General features: G+C 44.9%; 1 protein-coding gene across 1 annotated transcript; it reads right to left on the reverse strand.

Moving 5' to 3' along the window:
- Positions 1–7,201: 7,201 nt before the first annotated feature.
- ADORA3 (adenosine A3 receptor) lies at positions 7,202–11,049 on the reverse strand. The gene is made up of 2 exons (XM_055403650.2): positions 10,397–11,049; positions 7,202–8,290 (listed from the first exon to the last, which is right to left on the reverse strand). The coding sequence occupies exons 1-2, from the start codon at positions 10,744–10,746 to the stop codon at positions 7,687–7,689; spliced, it is 954 nt and encodes a 317-aa protein (XP_055259625.2). The 5' UTR covers positions 10,747–11,049; the 3' UTR covers positions 7,202–7,686.
- Between the last annotated feature and the right edge of the window lie 2,279 nt (positions 11,050–13,328).

Here is a 13,328-nt window from a genome sequence, read left to right on the forward strand (position 1 = left end):
GTAAGGCAGTTTTGAGGCTTCTGCTGGCTGTACAGGACTGAAGCCAGAGGCATCCAGTTCTGTTCTATCCTCAGGGGCTAAGAACTTCATGTTTCCTCTGTGCCAGACCGGTGTGGGCACCTCTGTCATCTCAAAATGTTGCATAAAAAGGAAGTCATGCAGGCCTCATCCAGCTTGACGGTGGCTGGGGAAGTGATTGACCAAGGAGATGAGATGGCTAAGAGAGCCCAGCCCTCCCTTCGCCTTCCAGATGCACACTGGGGCCCCTCAGAGCTGCCTCCAGAGTAGCCTGCGGTGGGTGTGACCAGCCCACAAAGCAGACTCGTGTCTTGATGTCACTTGACAGGCTATGATATTCTGTTCTCATATGGACCCCATGAGAAAGATCATGTGATAATCAGTTTACCAGCCTGGATGCTGACCCAGAGAGAGGTGCAGTAACTTCAGAGATCACAAGGCTGGAGGCGGGCAGAGCTGGGCCCAGCCTGATCCTCTGACCTTCTCATCTTTGGGGTCAGGTACGTGCAGAAAGTGGGAAGTCCCGTCCTCATATATCAGCACAAATGTTTTGTTTTTTTTTGTTTGTTTTGTCTTTTTTTATTTTTTTTGTAATTAATTTATTTTTTATTGGAGGCAAATTATTTTACAATATTATATTGGTTGGTTTTGCCATACATTGACATGAATTCGCCCCGGGTTTACATAAGTTCCCCCTCCTGAACCCCCCTCCCACCTCCCTCCTCCCACAAATGTTTTAAAAGGAAGAAGGGGAAAGGGAAGGGGAACTTACACTGAGAATACAGAGCCCTCATTTTAGCTCAGGGTTTCAAATTCCCCACAACCCTTTATCAGCCTGAAGAACAAGGACTAATTTGGACAAGATTTATTATTTCACCACCTTTTATTTTCCCACCCAGCTCCTTCGGTGGCCTGCACTTATTAATAAGCAGGAACTGCAGGTAGGAAAGGAAAAGCACTAAGTTCAGGGTTAGGATGCATAGCCTCTGGGAAGCTTGGAGGCCTGGAGATGATCCTTCCCCATCTCTTACCTGAAAAGACAGTCAAAGAGAGCAGAATGAAGAGCCTCATGACTGGAAAGAAGTGAGTCTTCAACTGGGATGACCAGATGGACCCAGGGGCCTTAGGAATCCTGGATCTGTATAAAGGAAACAGAGAGCTTTGAGCTGAAGATGCTTTTATCCTCTTTGGAGAGACCAGGAAAAGAAGGACCAACCAGATAATCCAAGAAGTGCTGCTCTGTGCAGGTATCCCCGTTGCGCACTGCACAAGGGCGCTTCAGCAGAGGGAAACCATCTGCAGACATAAACTTACTTACAGAGTAAAATGATAAAATTCTGGGCTTCCTGGTAGAGCCCAAAACACAGAGGAGCTCTCCCTCCTGGATGCATCCACTCTGGCACACAAGGCACACTCAGAAGGGCACATGAGTCCAAACCATCACTGACACACCTTCATCTTTGCAACTGTGCCCTGTCCTGCACCACCCAGGCACCATCCAAGGTCAGGCCTCTTGTCTTGTTCACCACTCTTGGAGGCCCAATTCCTGTTTAGCTGAGAGGAAGACCAATAAGGACATTCATAACTATCCTGCCTTCCAGGAGACTCTTCCAGGGAATGTGGCTAGAGGGTAGAGCCTGAAGCAGACATGCTGGCAACCGGAGCATGTGAGCAGGTGAAAGTGTGGGTTCTGGGGCATCAATAGCCAGGCTGCAGCCTACAGACACCTTGAAAGCCTTCTTGGAACACATCAGGGCTGTCCGTGCGATAGAAGCCTCCCCTGATTCCACATGGGACCCATATGGTCTGGCTACTGATTTTTAAAGTTTGAATTATGGAACCACACTCAGGTGAATTTAAGCTGAATACTTATGTATCACACCCAGAGCTAGCACTTCTCATCAAGGGTTGGATGTGGTGATTGTCCAGGTTTTCAATAATGTCCTCTCCTGAGCAAGGAGAGCCTTTCTCTATTCACACCAAGTCAGCATTGGGCCAGCAGCAGGCCTGCATCACGGGAGGGATTTTGCTTATATTGCTTCATTTATTCCTCAAGAAACCTTCGTGAGGTCAACAATTAAACTGCCAGGGGGACAAAAGGAAGCAGGACTCTATAGATTCAAAGGGGCTTAAGAGACATACTCCCTGGAGGAGGGCACAGCAGCCCACTCCAGTATTCTTGCCTGGAGAATCCCATGGACAGAGGAGCCTGGTGGGCTACAGTCCATAGGACAGCAAAGAGTCAGACATGGCTGAAGCAACTGAGCACGCATGCAAGAGAAACATACTAACAAATTGTAATATATGGAACTTGGTGATACGAGAAAATTCTGGGTTTTGGATCCTGACAGAAGCAAACAAGTGAGAAAATTTGGACAGTGACTAGATAGATGATGATATTAAGAAATTATTGCTGTGGACACCGTGGGGGAAGGAGAGAGTGGGACGAACGCAGAGAGCAGCATTGACATATGCACACTGCCCTGTGTAAAATAGATGGCTGGTGAGAAGTTGCTGTATGACACAGGGAGCCCAGCCTGCACTCTGTGATGGCCTAGAGGGGCGGCATGCGGAGAGGGACAGGCAGCTCGAGAGGAAGGCAACATGTGTATAATTATGGCTGATTTTCACTGCTGTATGGCAGAAACCAACACAACATTGTAAAGCAATTTTCCTCCAATTAAAAATAATTTTTTTTAAAGTGAGAATAGAGGAAACACTGTTACACTTTTATCCAGATGTGATAATGACATTGTCATAGCCCACCTCTTAAGATGGCTCCTAATATACGTGCCACTGTGTAATTCCCTCCAGACTTGAATCAGGGCTGGCCCAGGTGATCCATAAAATACAGAAGTGATGGCATATGGCTTCCAAGGCTAGATCATAAAAGATGTGCAACTTCCACCTCAGAGGTTGTACTGCTTTCTTTCTTTCTTTCAGAAGTCAGCTGCCACATGTGGGGACTCTCAAGTGGAACTGTGGAAAGGCCATGAGGAAAGGAACCAGCTTGCTAGACGTGGACGACCCGCCTTGAAAGTAAATCCTCCAGCACCATCAAACCTCCAGATGAATGCAGACCCAGCAACTTTGTGAGAGACCTCAAGCATGAACTGCCCAACCAAGATGCTCCTGAATTCCTGACCCATCAAAACCACAAGAGATGATAAAGAATTATCATGTTAAGCCTCTAAGTTTGGGGTGTTTCATTAAATCACAATCAATAATTAATATTGATATTGTGGGGTTTTTTTAAGTAGGCCCTTATCTCTGAGAAAACCACATATAAAACATTCAGAATTGCTCAGAGCTTGTACCGTGAAACCAAAGAAAGTGCTAACCAAAGAAGATTGTGCACAGATATCAGGAAAATACCCAAGACATGGAAAAGTAACACTCTAAAGCAAATGACAGGCTCAGAGTGCAGAGAATAAACAGACGCATCTATTAGCATTCTGACTGTTATTTGGTATGATTAGTTCTCGTGCTCCCTCTTAGGGGGAGAATTAATTTTCACTCTATTTGATATGTAAATAAGAAAGTAAACGGGTAATAAGAATAAGCTACATTTTGAAATACCTTTTAAAAATACAAACCAAAATGCTGACAGATGAAATAATTTGATGTCCAAAATTTCAAAATAATCAGGTCAAGTGGGGAGGGGCCATTAATGAAACAAGGTTGGCTGTGAGCCGATCATTATTAAAGCAAGATAATAGTTATACGAGCCTTTGCTATTCTAGTCTCTCCACTGTTGTGTGTTTGAAATTTTTCATAATAAAAAGTAAAAAGCAAGAAAACAAGTGAAACATTGACACAGATATTACTAGTGTCACTTTAAAAATAAGAAAAATTGAGGCTTAGTTTAAATAAGGCTAAGTTTAAATTCATACAGCTACTATAGCCACCATGAGCTAATGGTAAATCTGAAAGAAAAAACTGCTGTCCATCACTTGATTCTGCTTCCCCAGTAGTAATAAGACTGTAAAACTGTAGAGCACTTCAGAGATGGCAAAGAGACTTTACATATGCCATGTCCACCGCATGGCCGGGGCAAGATGCAACCCGACTTTTCCCGTTCCCATCATACCCATTATAGTAACTAAGGGCAGAGTTTCTGTAGAAAATGTGCATTTAGTTCTAATAAACAGAAGGTACAAGTGGACCATGGCCAAACCATATATAAAAATAGAAGTCTGGCCCACAACCAGCCCAGGAAACCAGCCCCTTATCTATAGTAACTGGCCCAGGAAGCCAGCCTGATATAAACCAGACAGATCGGAAGTCAGACCATTATTTCTAGTAACAATCCAGAAAGCCAAACAATAATCCCTGTAACAATTGGCCCCGCATGGCCAGGGCTAGATGAATAACTGACAGCATCCCTAATTTTTGTCCTGCTTCCAACTAAAGACCAACCAGAGAAAGTAAAGTATGCCCCCTAACTCACCACGCAAGAAGCCCCACTTTTAGTTAGCCCACTGCAGTCTCCCAGACCAATGGTCTCCTGTCAGGTGCACCTGAAGCCTTCTTTCTTCCACTATAAAACCATCCCACTCTTCTCCTGTCTTTGAGACTCTGTCAGAGAGCAAGGGGCAGTGGTTTCCCTGGTGGCTCAGAGGCTAAGGGATCTGCCTGCAATTCAAGGGACCTGGGTTCAGTCCCTGGGTTGGGAAGATTCCCTGGAAAAGGGAGCAGCTACCCACTCTAGTATTCTTGTTCATGGAGTCACAAAGAGTTAGACACGGCCTAGTGACTAAATCTTAGTGGCTGATTCCTTCGCTCTAGAAAGCTCAGAATAAATAGCCTTCATTTGTTCTCATTTTGTTGGCCTTCACTTATTTCTACTGTTAATAAAAAGAAAAAAAAAATCAGGGAAATAAGCCAACTACTCAGTATCTGCCTTTGGTCCAGTGAATCTGTGTGGAGAAGGAGGAGGAAGAAAACCTTGATTTTGTCTGGGTGGTCCCTTTACCTTATTCTTTTAAAATGAAAGCCCAACAGCCACCTTTGACAATGTTTAGCTGAAGGGAGGAGCCAGGAGACAGACTCAGGGAAACTCCTGTGACACTAATCTTTAAACCTGAGACCAGGGTGGTTCTCACTACCTCTAGGCCAACTCCTCACCAGTGAGTCTTGCTTCCTCTTTTTTGAGTTCAGGCCCAAATATACTTCATTGAAAGGCCTCCTCTGGGCTGGTAGAGCCCCTGAGCTCAAGAGATTCTCAATGACTCCCAAGATATGAATTCCTACAAGCTTTCAATGGGTTTGCTAAGCAGTGAATATCAGAAAGGAAAAGAGAGAAAAGGAGGGGAGGAGGAAAAAGGGAAATATAAGTTTTTCTGAAACTCAGAAGCTTCAGCTTGTCTGATGACACCAAATGATCAGTTCCTTTAAATCAAGTCTTCCAAAAAAGGCATAGCTCAAATGTTGCTACAGCAAGTGGGTTAGAGGCTGAGAAATAACCAGCATGTCCCTCAAGTCTCAAATTGGACAAAGGTGAGTTGTTGGCAGACCAGTGTGCCAGGAACACCCATCACCCCCAAGTAAACCCAGGGCCTCATCCTGGAGGAGCATTTTCACTAAACCATAAAAATTAATACAGGGGTAAAAGGTTGAAATCAAACAAAGGGATACCATTAAGAAAAAACTGGAGGTGGCAGAGATTTGGTTTTTTGAAACAAAAAAGATCCCCCAAAATGTTTGATGGGGGACAAAAGTCCCCTTCTATATCCAGGGACCCTCAGGAATGGGGGTGGGCATTCCAGTCTTCTTCCTCTAACACAGGAGTGTGAATGGTACCAGGAAGTGGGTGGGTGGGGTGACCAACTGGGTTTGGCATTAGTAGAAAAGAACATGCAAACTTTAAACATCCCAGATAGTGTTGATTCTGCCTGGGCTGACAAAAGGAGACACAAGAACATTTCCCTGAAGTGAAATGTTAACAAGATAAATATGGTTATCAGGCTCTGGCCTAAGATTAGGGTCAGGATAATCTCTCAGGACTAGTTGAGAATTAATAAGAAGCACATTTCCAGTATACTTATCCTCTCTGATGTGGTTTAACTGAAATCCCCAGCTTGCTGTTCTCATCACGTTAATATATGTACTGCATTGACTTGGGACTGAGAGTCCATAGCTGCAAATTTGGACTGCCTAATCAGAGATGCCACCTCCAAATTCCAGGGCCACACACAATGCCAAAATGACATGACTAGCATGCTGTTCCTGTCTGGTGTCCCAGCAGGAAACAGCAACTAAGGCAAAAACAAAAACAAAAAACCAGCAGTCCTCAAGTATACAAATCATAGCTTGTACTAGTGATTCTGATAATTGTACATAAGGTGAACTTAAGAGTTTGGGCTTTGTAGAAATTGCAAGTCCCGCTGCATGTCTAAGGATAGGTAGCAAGAATGTTAGGTTCTCCCATAAAGCAGGGCTGCCTTGAAATCCTGGTGCTCATAGTGATTAATTATGTGATTGTGGACAAGTTACTTAAACTCTCTGTACCTCAGTTTTTTCTTCTGCAAAATAGAGATGGTAGTGAGGATGGTACCTTAAAGACTATCAGGACCAAAAGAGAGAACGCGTGTCAAATAGTACATAGCAAGTGAAAGTGTTAGTCGCTCAGTTGTGTCCGATTTTCTGTGACCCCTTAGACTGTAGCCCACCAGGTTCCTCTATCCATGGGCTTTTCCGGGCAAGAATACTGGAGCAGGTTGCCATTTCCTTCTCCAGATCTTCCTGACCCAGGAATCGAACCAGAGTCTCCCGCTTTGTAAGCAGAGTCTTTACTGCCTGAGCCACTAGGGAAGTATATAGAACATGCTCAACAAATAATATTAATAGCTGTCTGGTGCCTCTTTTTGCCCCTCTCCCACTATTTCTATTAAAATAAAATACCAGAGGAAATAATTTAAGACTCCTCTCTAAGAGAGAATTGTTTCTTCTCTAACCCTTGATGAATGGTTCAGAAAGCTGAGAAATACTCTGATCAGCCCAGGAAAAAGGAGCAGAGTGTGCTGGGGCCAGGGGTGAGGGTCCCAGAATTTACACAGAATTTATAGGAGAAGGTGTCACATGGCATCACATATCAAGCAGGCTGAGTGCCAGGAGCAGCCAGCTGAGTCTTCCAGCCCCAACTGACCCTGACCCTCAGCAAAGAGTCATAAAAAAGTTGGTTATCATCTTTTATTCACTCAATACATTTACAGCTGAATCCAGAAAGTGAAGTCCCCGTAAACTCAATTCAGTCCTTGCACTCCATCATCTTCCAGGCAACTGCTGAAAGCAGGGTTCTCTGCTTAGTTCCACAGTGAAGCAGAACGGAGTCACCACCATGTACATGTCAAGCCCCATCAGTCCCCTTTAGTCAGTAAGTCAGTGAAGCAGCCTTCAGATTCCGTAACTTCTGTTAGAGGAGAAGACATGTAGCAGTAACAATGGAGCACTGTCCTCAAGTCAGATGCCCAGAAAAGAAGGACATGAAAAAAAAAATGAATTAGAGAAAGAAGGCATAGGGAAGGGCATAGAGGCAGCCAGCCAAATGCTTCCCGCATCAGCAGAGGGAATCAAAGACGTGAGAGCCCCAACCCAGGTGCAAAGGCCCTCAAGTGCCGATGCCGGATCTGAAGGTCAGTGAGATGGACAGCCATCTTTCACGGGTAACTACTCAGAAGTCTGCTCAGTGCTTGGGTCCATGGACTTAGAGGGCTGGCAGATCACACAGGCTTTGAGGATCAAGAGATAGGTTTCCTTGAACTTCTTTATTTTATAAGCATAGACGATAGGGTTCATCATGGAGTTAGCGTGGGACAGCAGGATGCCCAAGTACAGCACAGTTTGTGGCACTTCACCATTAAAGTAGATGATACAGTTGATGATGGACAAAGGCAGCCAGGACAAAGCAAACAAGAAAAGAACCAGGAACAGAGACTTGGCTGTCTTGAACTCCCGTCCGTAAAATGCACCCGTCTCTTTGGAGCCAGAAAAGTTCTGACTGAGTCGGTTCCGGATGACGTAGAAGATATCAAAGTAGATGGCACACATGACAACCAGGGGAACGAGAATCCAAATGAAGAAACTGAAGTAGACCATGTAATCCATCCTCATGACCGAATGGAACTGGCAGCGTAGCAAGGTGAGGTTTTTGTCTGCTGAGGTCAGTTTCATGTTCCAGCCAAACATGGGGGTCAATCCCACCAGGAATGACACCAGCCAGCAAAGGCCCAGAGCCAACCATATTCTTCTTTGCGTGGTGACTCTCCTGTATCTGTTTGCACGGAAGAGAGTCAGTGAGTTCACAGCAGAAATTGCTAATGAGTTGGGGGAAATGGAGCTGGACTGTTGGGATTCTATGGTGATTTCAACTAAACTCTACTGGATATGAAGACAAGCTGAGCAGAGAAAAATCCAGCAAAGTTCTCTGGGCACTTTTCTAAAGAAGTACAATCTACAATACGTCAGGAGTATGTTGCCAAGGGCCTCCCTACTGGCTCAGTGGTAAAGAATTCACCTGCCATGTAGGAAATGCATATTCAATACCTGAGTTGGAAAGATTCCCCTGGAGGAGGAAATGGCAACCCACTCCAGTATTCTTGCCTGGGGAATCCCATGGACAGAGGAGCCTGGCGGGATACAATCCATAGGGTTGCAAAAGAGTCAGACATGACTTAAGTGACTAAAGAACAGCAACAACATGTTGCCAGAAATTGGGGCTTGCATGCCCCTCTCACAGTGCCATTTCCAGCCCAAGAATTCTTCAATTCCTGGGAGGTAAGAATTATTGAAGTCTCCTAGGATCACCTACCTGAGAAGAAATAATCTGCTCAAAGCATGTTTGCCTGCTATGTTGTGCACTATTTTTTTTGGCTGTTGTGCTGACATCCATCATTTAGACTCTGCCTCTCCCACACTTCCCCTCTACCTGTGTCTGTCCCTGCTTCTCTATGCTTTTCAAACACTTGGTGTTTGAGTTAGAGTCCGCTGCTAAGTCACTTCAGTCTTGTCCGACTCTGTGCGACCCCATAGATGGCAGCCCACCAGGCTCCCCCGTCCCTGGGATTCTCCAGGCAGGAATACTGGAGTGGGTTGCCATTTCCTTCTCCAATGCATGAAAGTGAAAAGTAAAAGTGAAGTCGCTCAGTCGTGTCCGACTCTTCACGACCCCATGGTCTGCAGCCTACTAGGCTCCACCACCCATGGGATTTTCCAGGCAAGAGTACTATGGAGCTGCAAAAGTTGTGTTGAAGTTCTTCCAGGACCTTAAAAGACTCACCCAATCAGAAGTCACCATTTCTCCTTAAACTATTCATCCTGATAACATTTTACCCAGACTACAAGAAGAAAGTGGATTTTATTAAGTATTGGCTATGTACTCAGTAAACTTTCTCTCAATGATATCTCATGACAAACAGGGGGTATTTTTATGACAATCTCCATTTCATTGTCGGTAATGGTGAAAATCAGAGTAGTGACAGCTACTATTTGCTGAGCACAGACTCTTTGTTGACATTTTTATAAGAGCTTTACATGTGCTAACTCACTTGACCTTACCAGGAAGGTGCAATTATGATCCCCCCCATTCTATGGGCGAAAAAAGTGAAACAGACAAGCAACTTGTAGAAGCTAAAAGTGGTGGAACTGAAATTGAATGGAGGACAGTCTGAGTTCAGAGCATTGCAATACCATGCTGAAGAACTAAGACACAGAAAGTTAAATATCTTGCCCAAGATCAGACCTCAAGATCGGAGATTTGAACTAATGCTCGTTTGTATCCGAGGTTGTCTGCAGCTCCCTCACCATGCTCTTTCCCCAAGAGAGGAGCAACAAGAGATCAGTGTAATTCAGGACACCTTGCGAGTTAATAATTTGGCAGTCTGTTCTGTTCACATGGTCACACGAAAAGTTGTTACTACTTTCTGCAATGGAGAACTTTTTTGGTCCCCTTCACATCATGGAAGAGGAAGCAAAATTACAATAACTTTAAAATAGCCTACATTTGTAAAGGACAGAACCATCAGTTCATTTCTCTTTTTTTTCCCCTTTCAGCTTATCTTATCATCTAGCATGTTTCTATCATTTCTAATAACCAAGAGCATTTTTCACTAATTAAAGATGGATCAAGTTTTTATCATCTTTAGCCCCTGCCCCAGGGGATATGGAGCAGGTACTCCCATATCAGTGGGGTGTGGGAGGGATTGGAGGATTCCTTCATTCCTTGTTCCCAAGTCTCTGGTTATCATTGCTAAACCCTTCACACATCAAATGGTGAAAAGAACCACTTTCAAGCAAAGAGGCCAATTTGGATTTGTTTCCACTTAAAAAGTCTTGGATCTGGCTATCACCACCCAACACCACTCCTCTTTAGGCAAGTTACCTGACTGTGAGCTTGACCCGCAGGTATCGGTCCACAGCAATGGCTAGCAAGGACATGATGGATGCATGGGTGAAGATCAGCAGCAAGCAGGTCATGAGAAGGCAGCTATAAAAGTGGATTGTGACACCCAGGCTGATGACAATGGCCAAAGGCATAACCAGCATCCCGACAGCAATGTCAGCCAGGGCTAGGGAGATAATGAAATAGAAGGTGGTGGTCTGCAGGCTGGGGTTCAGTTTAACCACCCAGATGACCAGCACGTTGCCTACTATGGCGCAGAGCCCGATGAGAATCTCCACAGTGATGTAGGTAACACAGGCCAAGGACACGGCAGTGCTGTTGACAGGCATCTCGTTTTCCAAGAGGAGCCTCCAAGGTGAGTAGTGTTCCAACAAGATCCGTGTGGGCCAGTCCACCTAGCTCTTGCCACACATCCTGCCAGAGGTCCAGGTGTAGCAGCCACCGTCCAGAACTCACAACTCATCCATTCCCTCTCTTCTCTGGTGGCACCCTGTCTCCTTAGAGAGATTCCGTCACTGGGCCTTCACTTCCAGCCCTGACACAGTCCACACATCTCCAAGCTTGCAGAAGTCTGGGGAGGACAGTTCTCTGTGGCGGAATGTGAAAGTGCAGCTGCTCTTAGTTCCCCTGTCCCTGGAGGGCTCCCCAAGCTCCATCAAGATAAGCAATGCACTTCATTGTTGTTTCAGGAAGTGAGATGGGCCAAGAGGAAGCACAGAGCTAGAAACACTCAGCAAGAAGATGGAAAGAAGGGATGGAGGGATGTCGGCAGCATGGAGAAGCCTCAGCATTTATTCACTCAGGGACTAGATAAGAATGTCACACTGGGTGGGAAAGGACCTAGGAGCACTGACTATGTAATAATATTCTGGCTTTCTGCTGACTTAGCAGAGGCAAACAGAACACACAGAAGAAAAAGAAGTTTTTTTTGCTGTTCAGTCACTAAGGTGTGTCCGACTCTTTGCAATCACGTGGACTGCAACACACCAGTCTTTCCTGTCCTTCACTATCTCCCAGAGTTTGCTCAAACTCATGTCTACTGAGTCAATGATGCCATCCAACCATCTCATCCTCAGTCGTCCCCTTCTCCTCCTCCTGCCCTCAATCTTTCCCAGCATCAGGGTCTTTTCCAGTGAGTCAGCTCTTCACATCAGGTGATCAAAGTACTGGAGTTTCAGCTTCAGCATCAATACTTCCAGTGAATAGTCAAGGTTGATTTCCTTTAGGATTGACCTGTTTGATCTCCTTGCTGTCCAAGGGACTCTCAAGAGTTTTCTCCAACACCACAGTTCAAATCATCAATTCTTTCATGCTCAGCCTTGTTTATGGCCCAACGCTCACATCTGTACATGACTACTGGAAAAACCATAGCCTTGACTAGACGGACCTTTGTAGGCAAAGTGATTTCTCTGCTTTTGAATATGCTATCTAGGTTTGTCATAATTTTTCTTCCAAGGAGCAAATGCCTTTTAATTTCATGGTTGCAGTCACCATCCACAATGATTTTGGAGCCCAAGAAAATAAAATCTGTCACTGTTGCCATTTTTTCCCATCTATTTGCCATGAAGTAATGGGACTGGATGCCATGATCTTAGTTTTCTGAATGTTGAGCTTTAAGCCAACTTTTTCACTCTCCTCTTTTACTTTCATCAAGAGGCTCTTTAGTTCCTCTTCACTTTCTGCCATTAAGGTGGTATCATCTGCATATCTGAGGTTATTGATATTTTTCCTGGCAATCTTGATTCCGGCTTGTGATTCATCCAGCCCCACATTTTGCATGATGTACTCTGCATAGAAGTTAAATAGGCAGGGTTACAATATACAGCCAGATGTACTCCTTTCCCAATTTTGAACCAGTCCGTTGTTCCATGTCTGGTTCTAATTGCTGCTTCTTGACCTGCAAACAGGTTTCTCAGGAGACAGGTAAGGTGGTCTGGTATTCCCATCTCTTTAAGAATTCTCTGCAATTTGTTGTGATCTACATAGTCAAAGGCTTTTAGCATAGTCAGTGAAGCAGATGTTTTCCTGGAATTCTCTTACTTTTTCTATGATCCAACAGATGTTGGCAATTTGATCTCTGGTGGCAGGTTCTTAAACTTAGACAGAATTTACTCCTGAGTACATGCCATAGACTGACTGACTGTGTCACCCCAAACTCACAGGCTGATTTCTGACCTTCAAAGTCAAGGCATTTGGAGGGGGAGTCTTTGGGAGGTTATTAGGTGATAAGAGTGGAGGTCTCATTAATAGGATTAGGGTCTTATGATAGAGACCCCACAGAGCTCTCTTGCCCCTTCCACTATCTATGTACTAGGAAGAAGGCTCTCATCAGACACAGGTTCTACTGACATGCTGATCTAGGACTTAAGAGCCCTCCAGAACTGTGAGAAATAAATTTCTCTTGTTTCTAAGTCCCTTAGACTTTAGTATTTGGTTTATCAGCCCAAATGACTAAGACAGCGCACAACAGTTAATACGGAGAATTCAGTCACATGAGTTGACCCTGTTGGGCATGGCTGAACATGGCAATACATGGCAAGCCTTTGTACTGAAGATCTGTTGCCAAAGGGACAAACTAAGATTCCCTGTTCAGATGAACAAAACGTCAGCACCTCCCATAAGCCCCATAAGCATCACATCTGCTGACCCTCAGCTCCCCTTCTGAGCCCACACTGTGGGCTCACTCACTCTAGCAACCAGCCTGTATCAAATCTATTTGAGGGACGACAGGATGACCAGCGACACAGAAAAGAGGGAAAGAGCAGCATGTGCACATTATCACCTGGCTGACCTGCTGCCCCAAGCCCTGCCCCCACCCTGCAGAAATAGCTACGAATTCTCTGAACGTATGCTGTGCGCTGTCCTAGTCGTTTGGGCTGATACACCAAATACTAAAGCTTAAGCTGCTCAC

The sequence above is a fragment of the Moschus berezovskii genome, chromosome 4 (genome assembly GCF_049115385.1).
Source record: "Moschus berezovskii isolate FMDL1 chromosome 4, NW_MosBer_1.0, whole genome shotgun sequence".
NCBI classification, from domain to species: domain Eukaryota; kingdom Metazoa; phylum Chordata; class Mammalia; order Artiodactyla; family Moschidae; genus Moschus; species Moschus berezovskii.

Excerpts from the sequence above, each read along its gene's own strand:
- ADORA3 (XM_055403650.2), bottom strand. The coding sequence starts at position 10,746 with ATGCCTGTCAACAGCACTGCCGTGTCCTTGGCCTGTGTTACCTACATC. Across the intron at positions 8,291-10,396 it reads CGGGTCAAGCTCACAGTCAG|ATACAGGAGAGTCACCACGC; the intron begins GTAACTTGCCTA and ends CCGTGCAAACAG.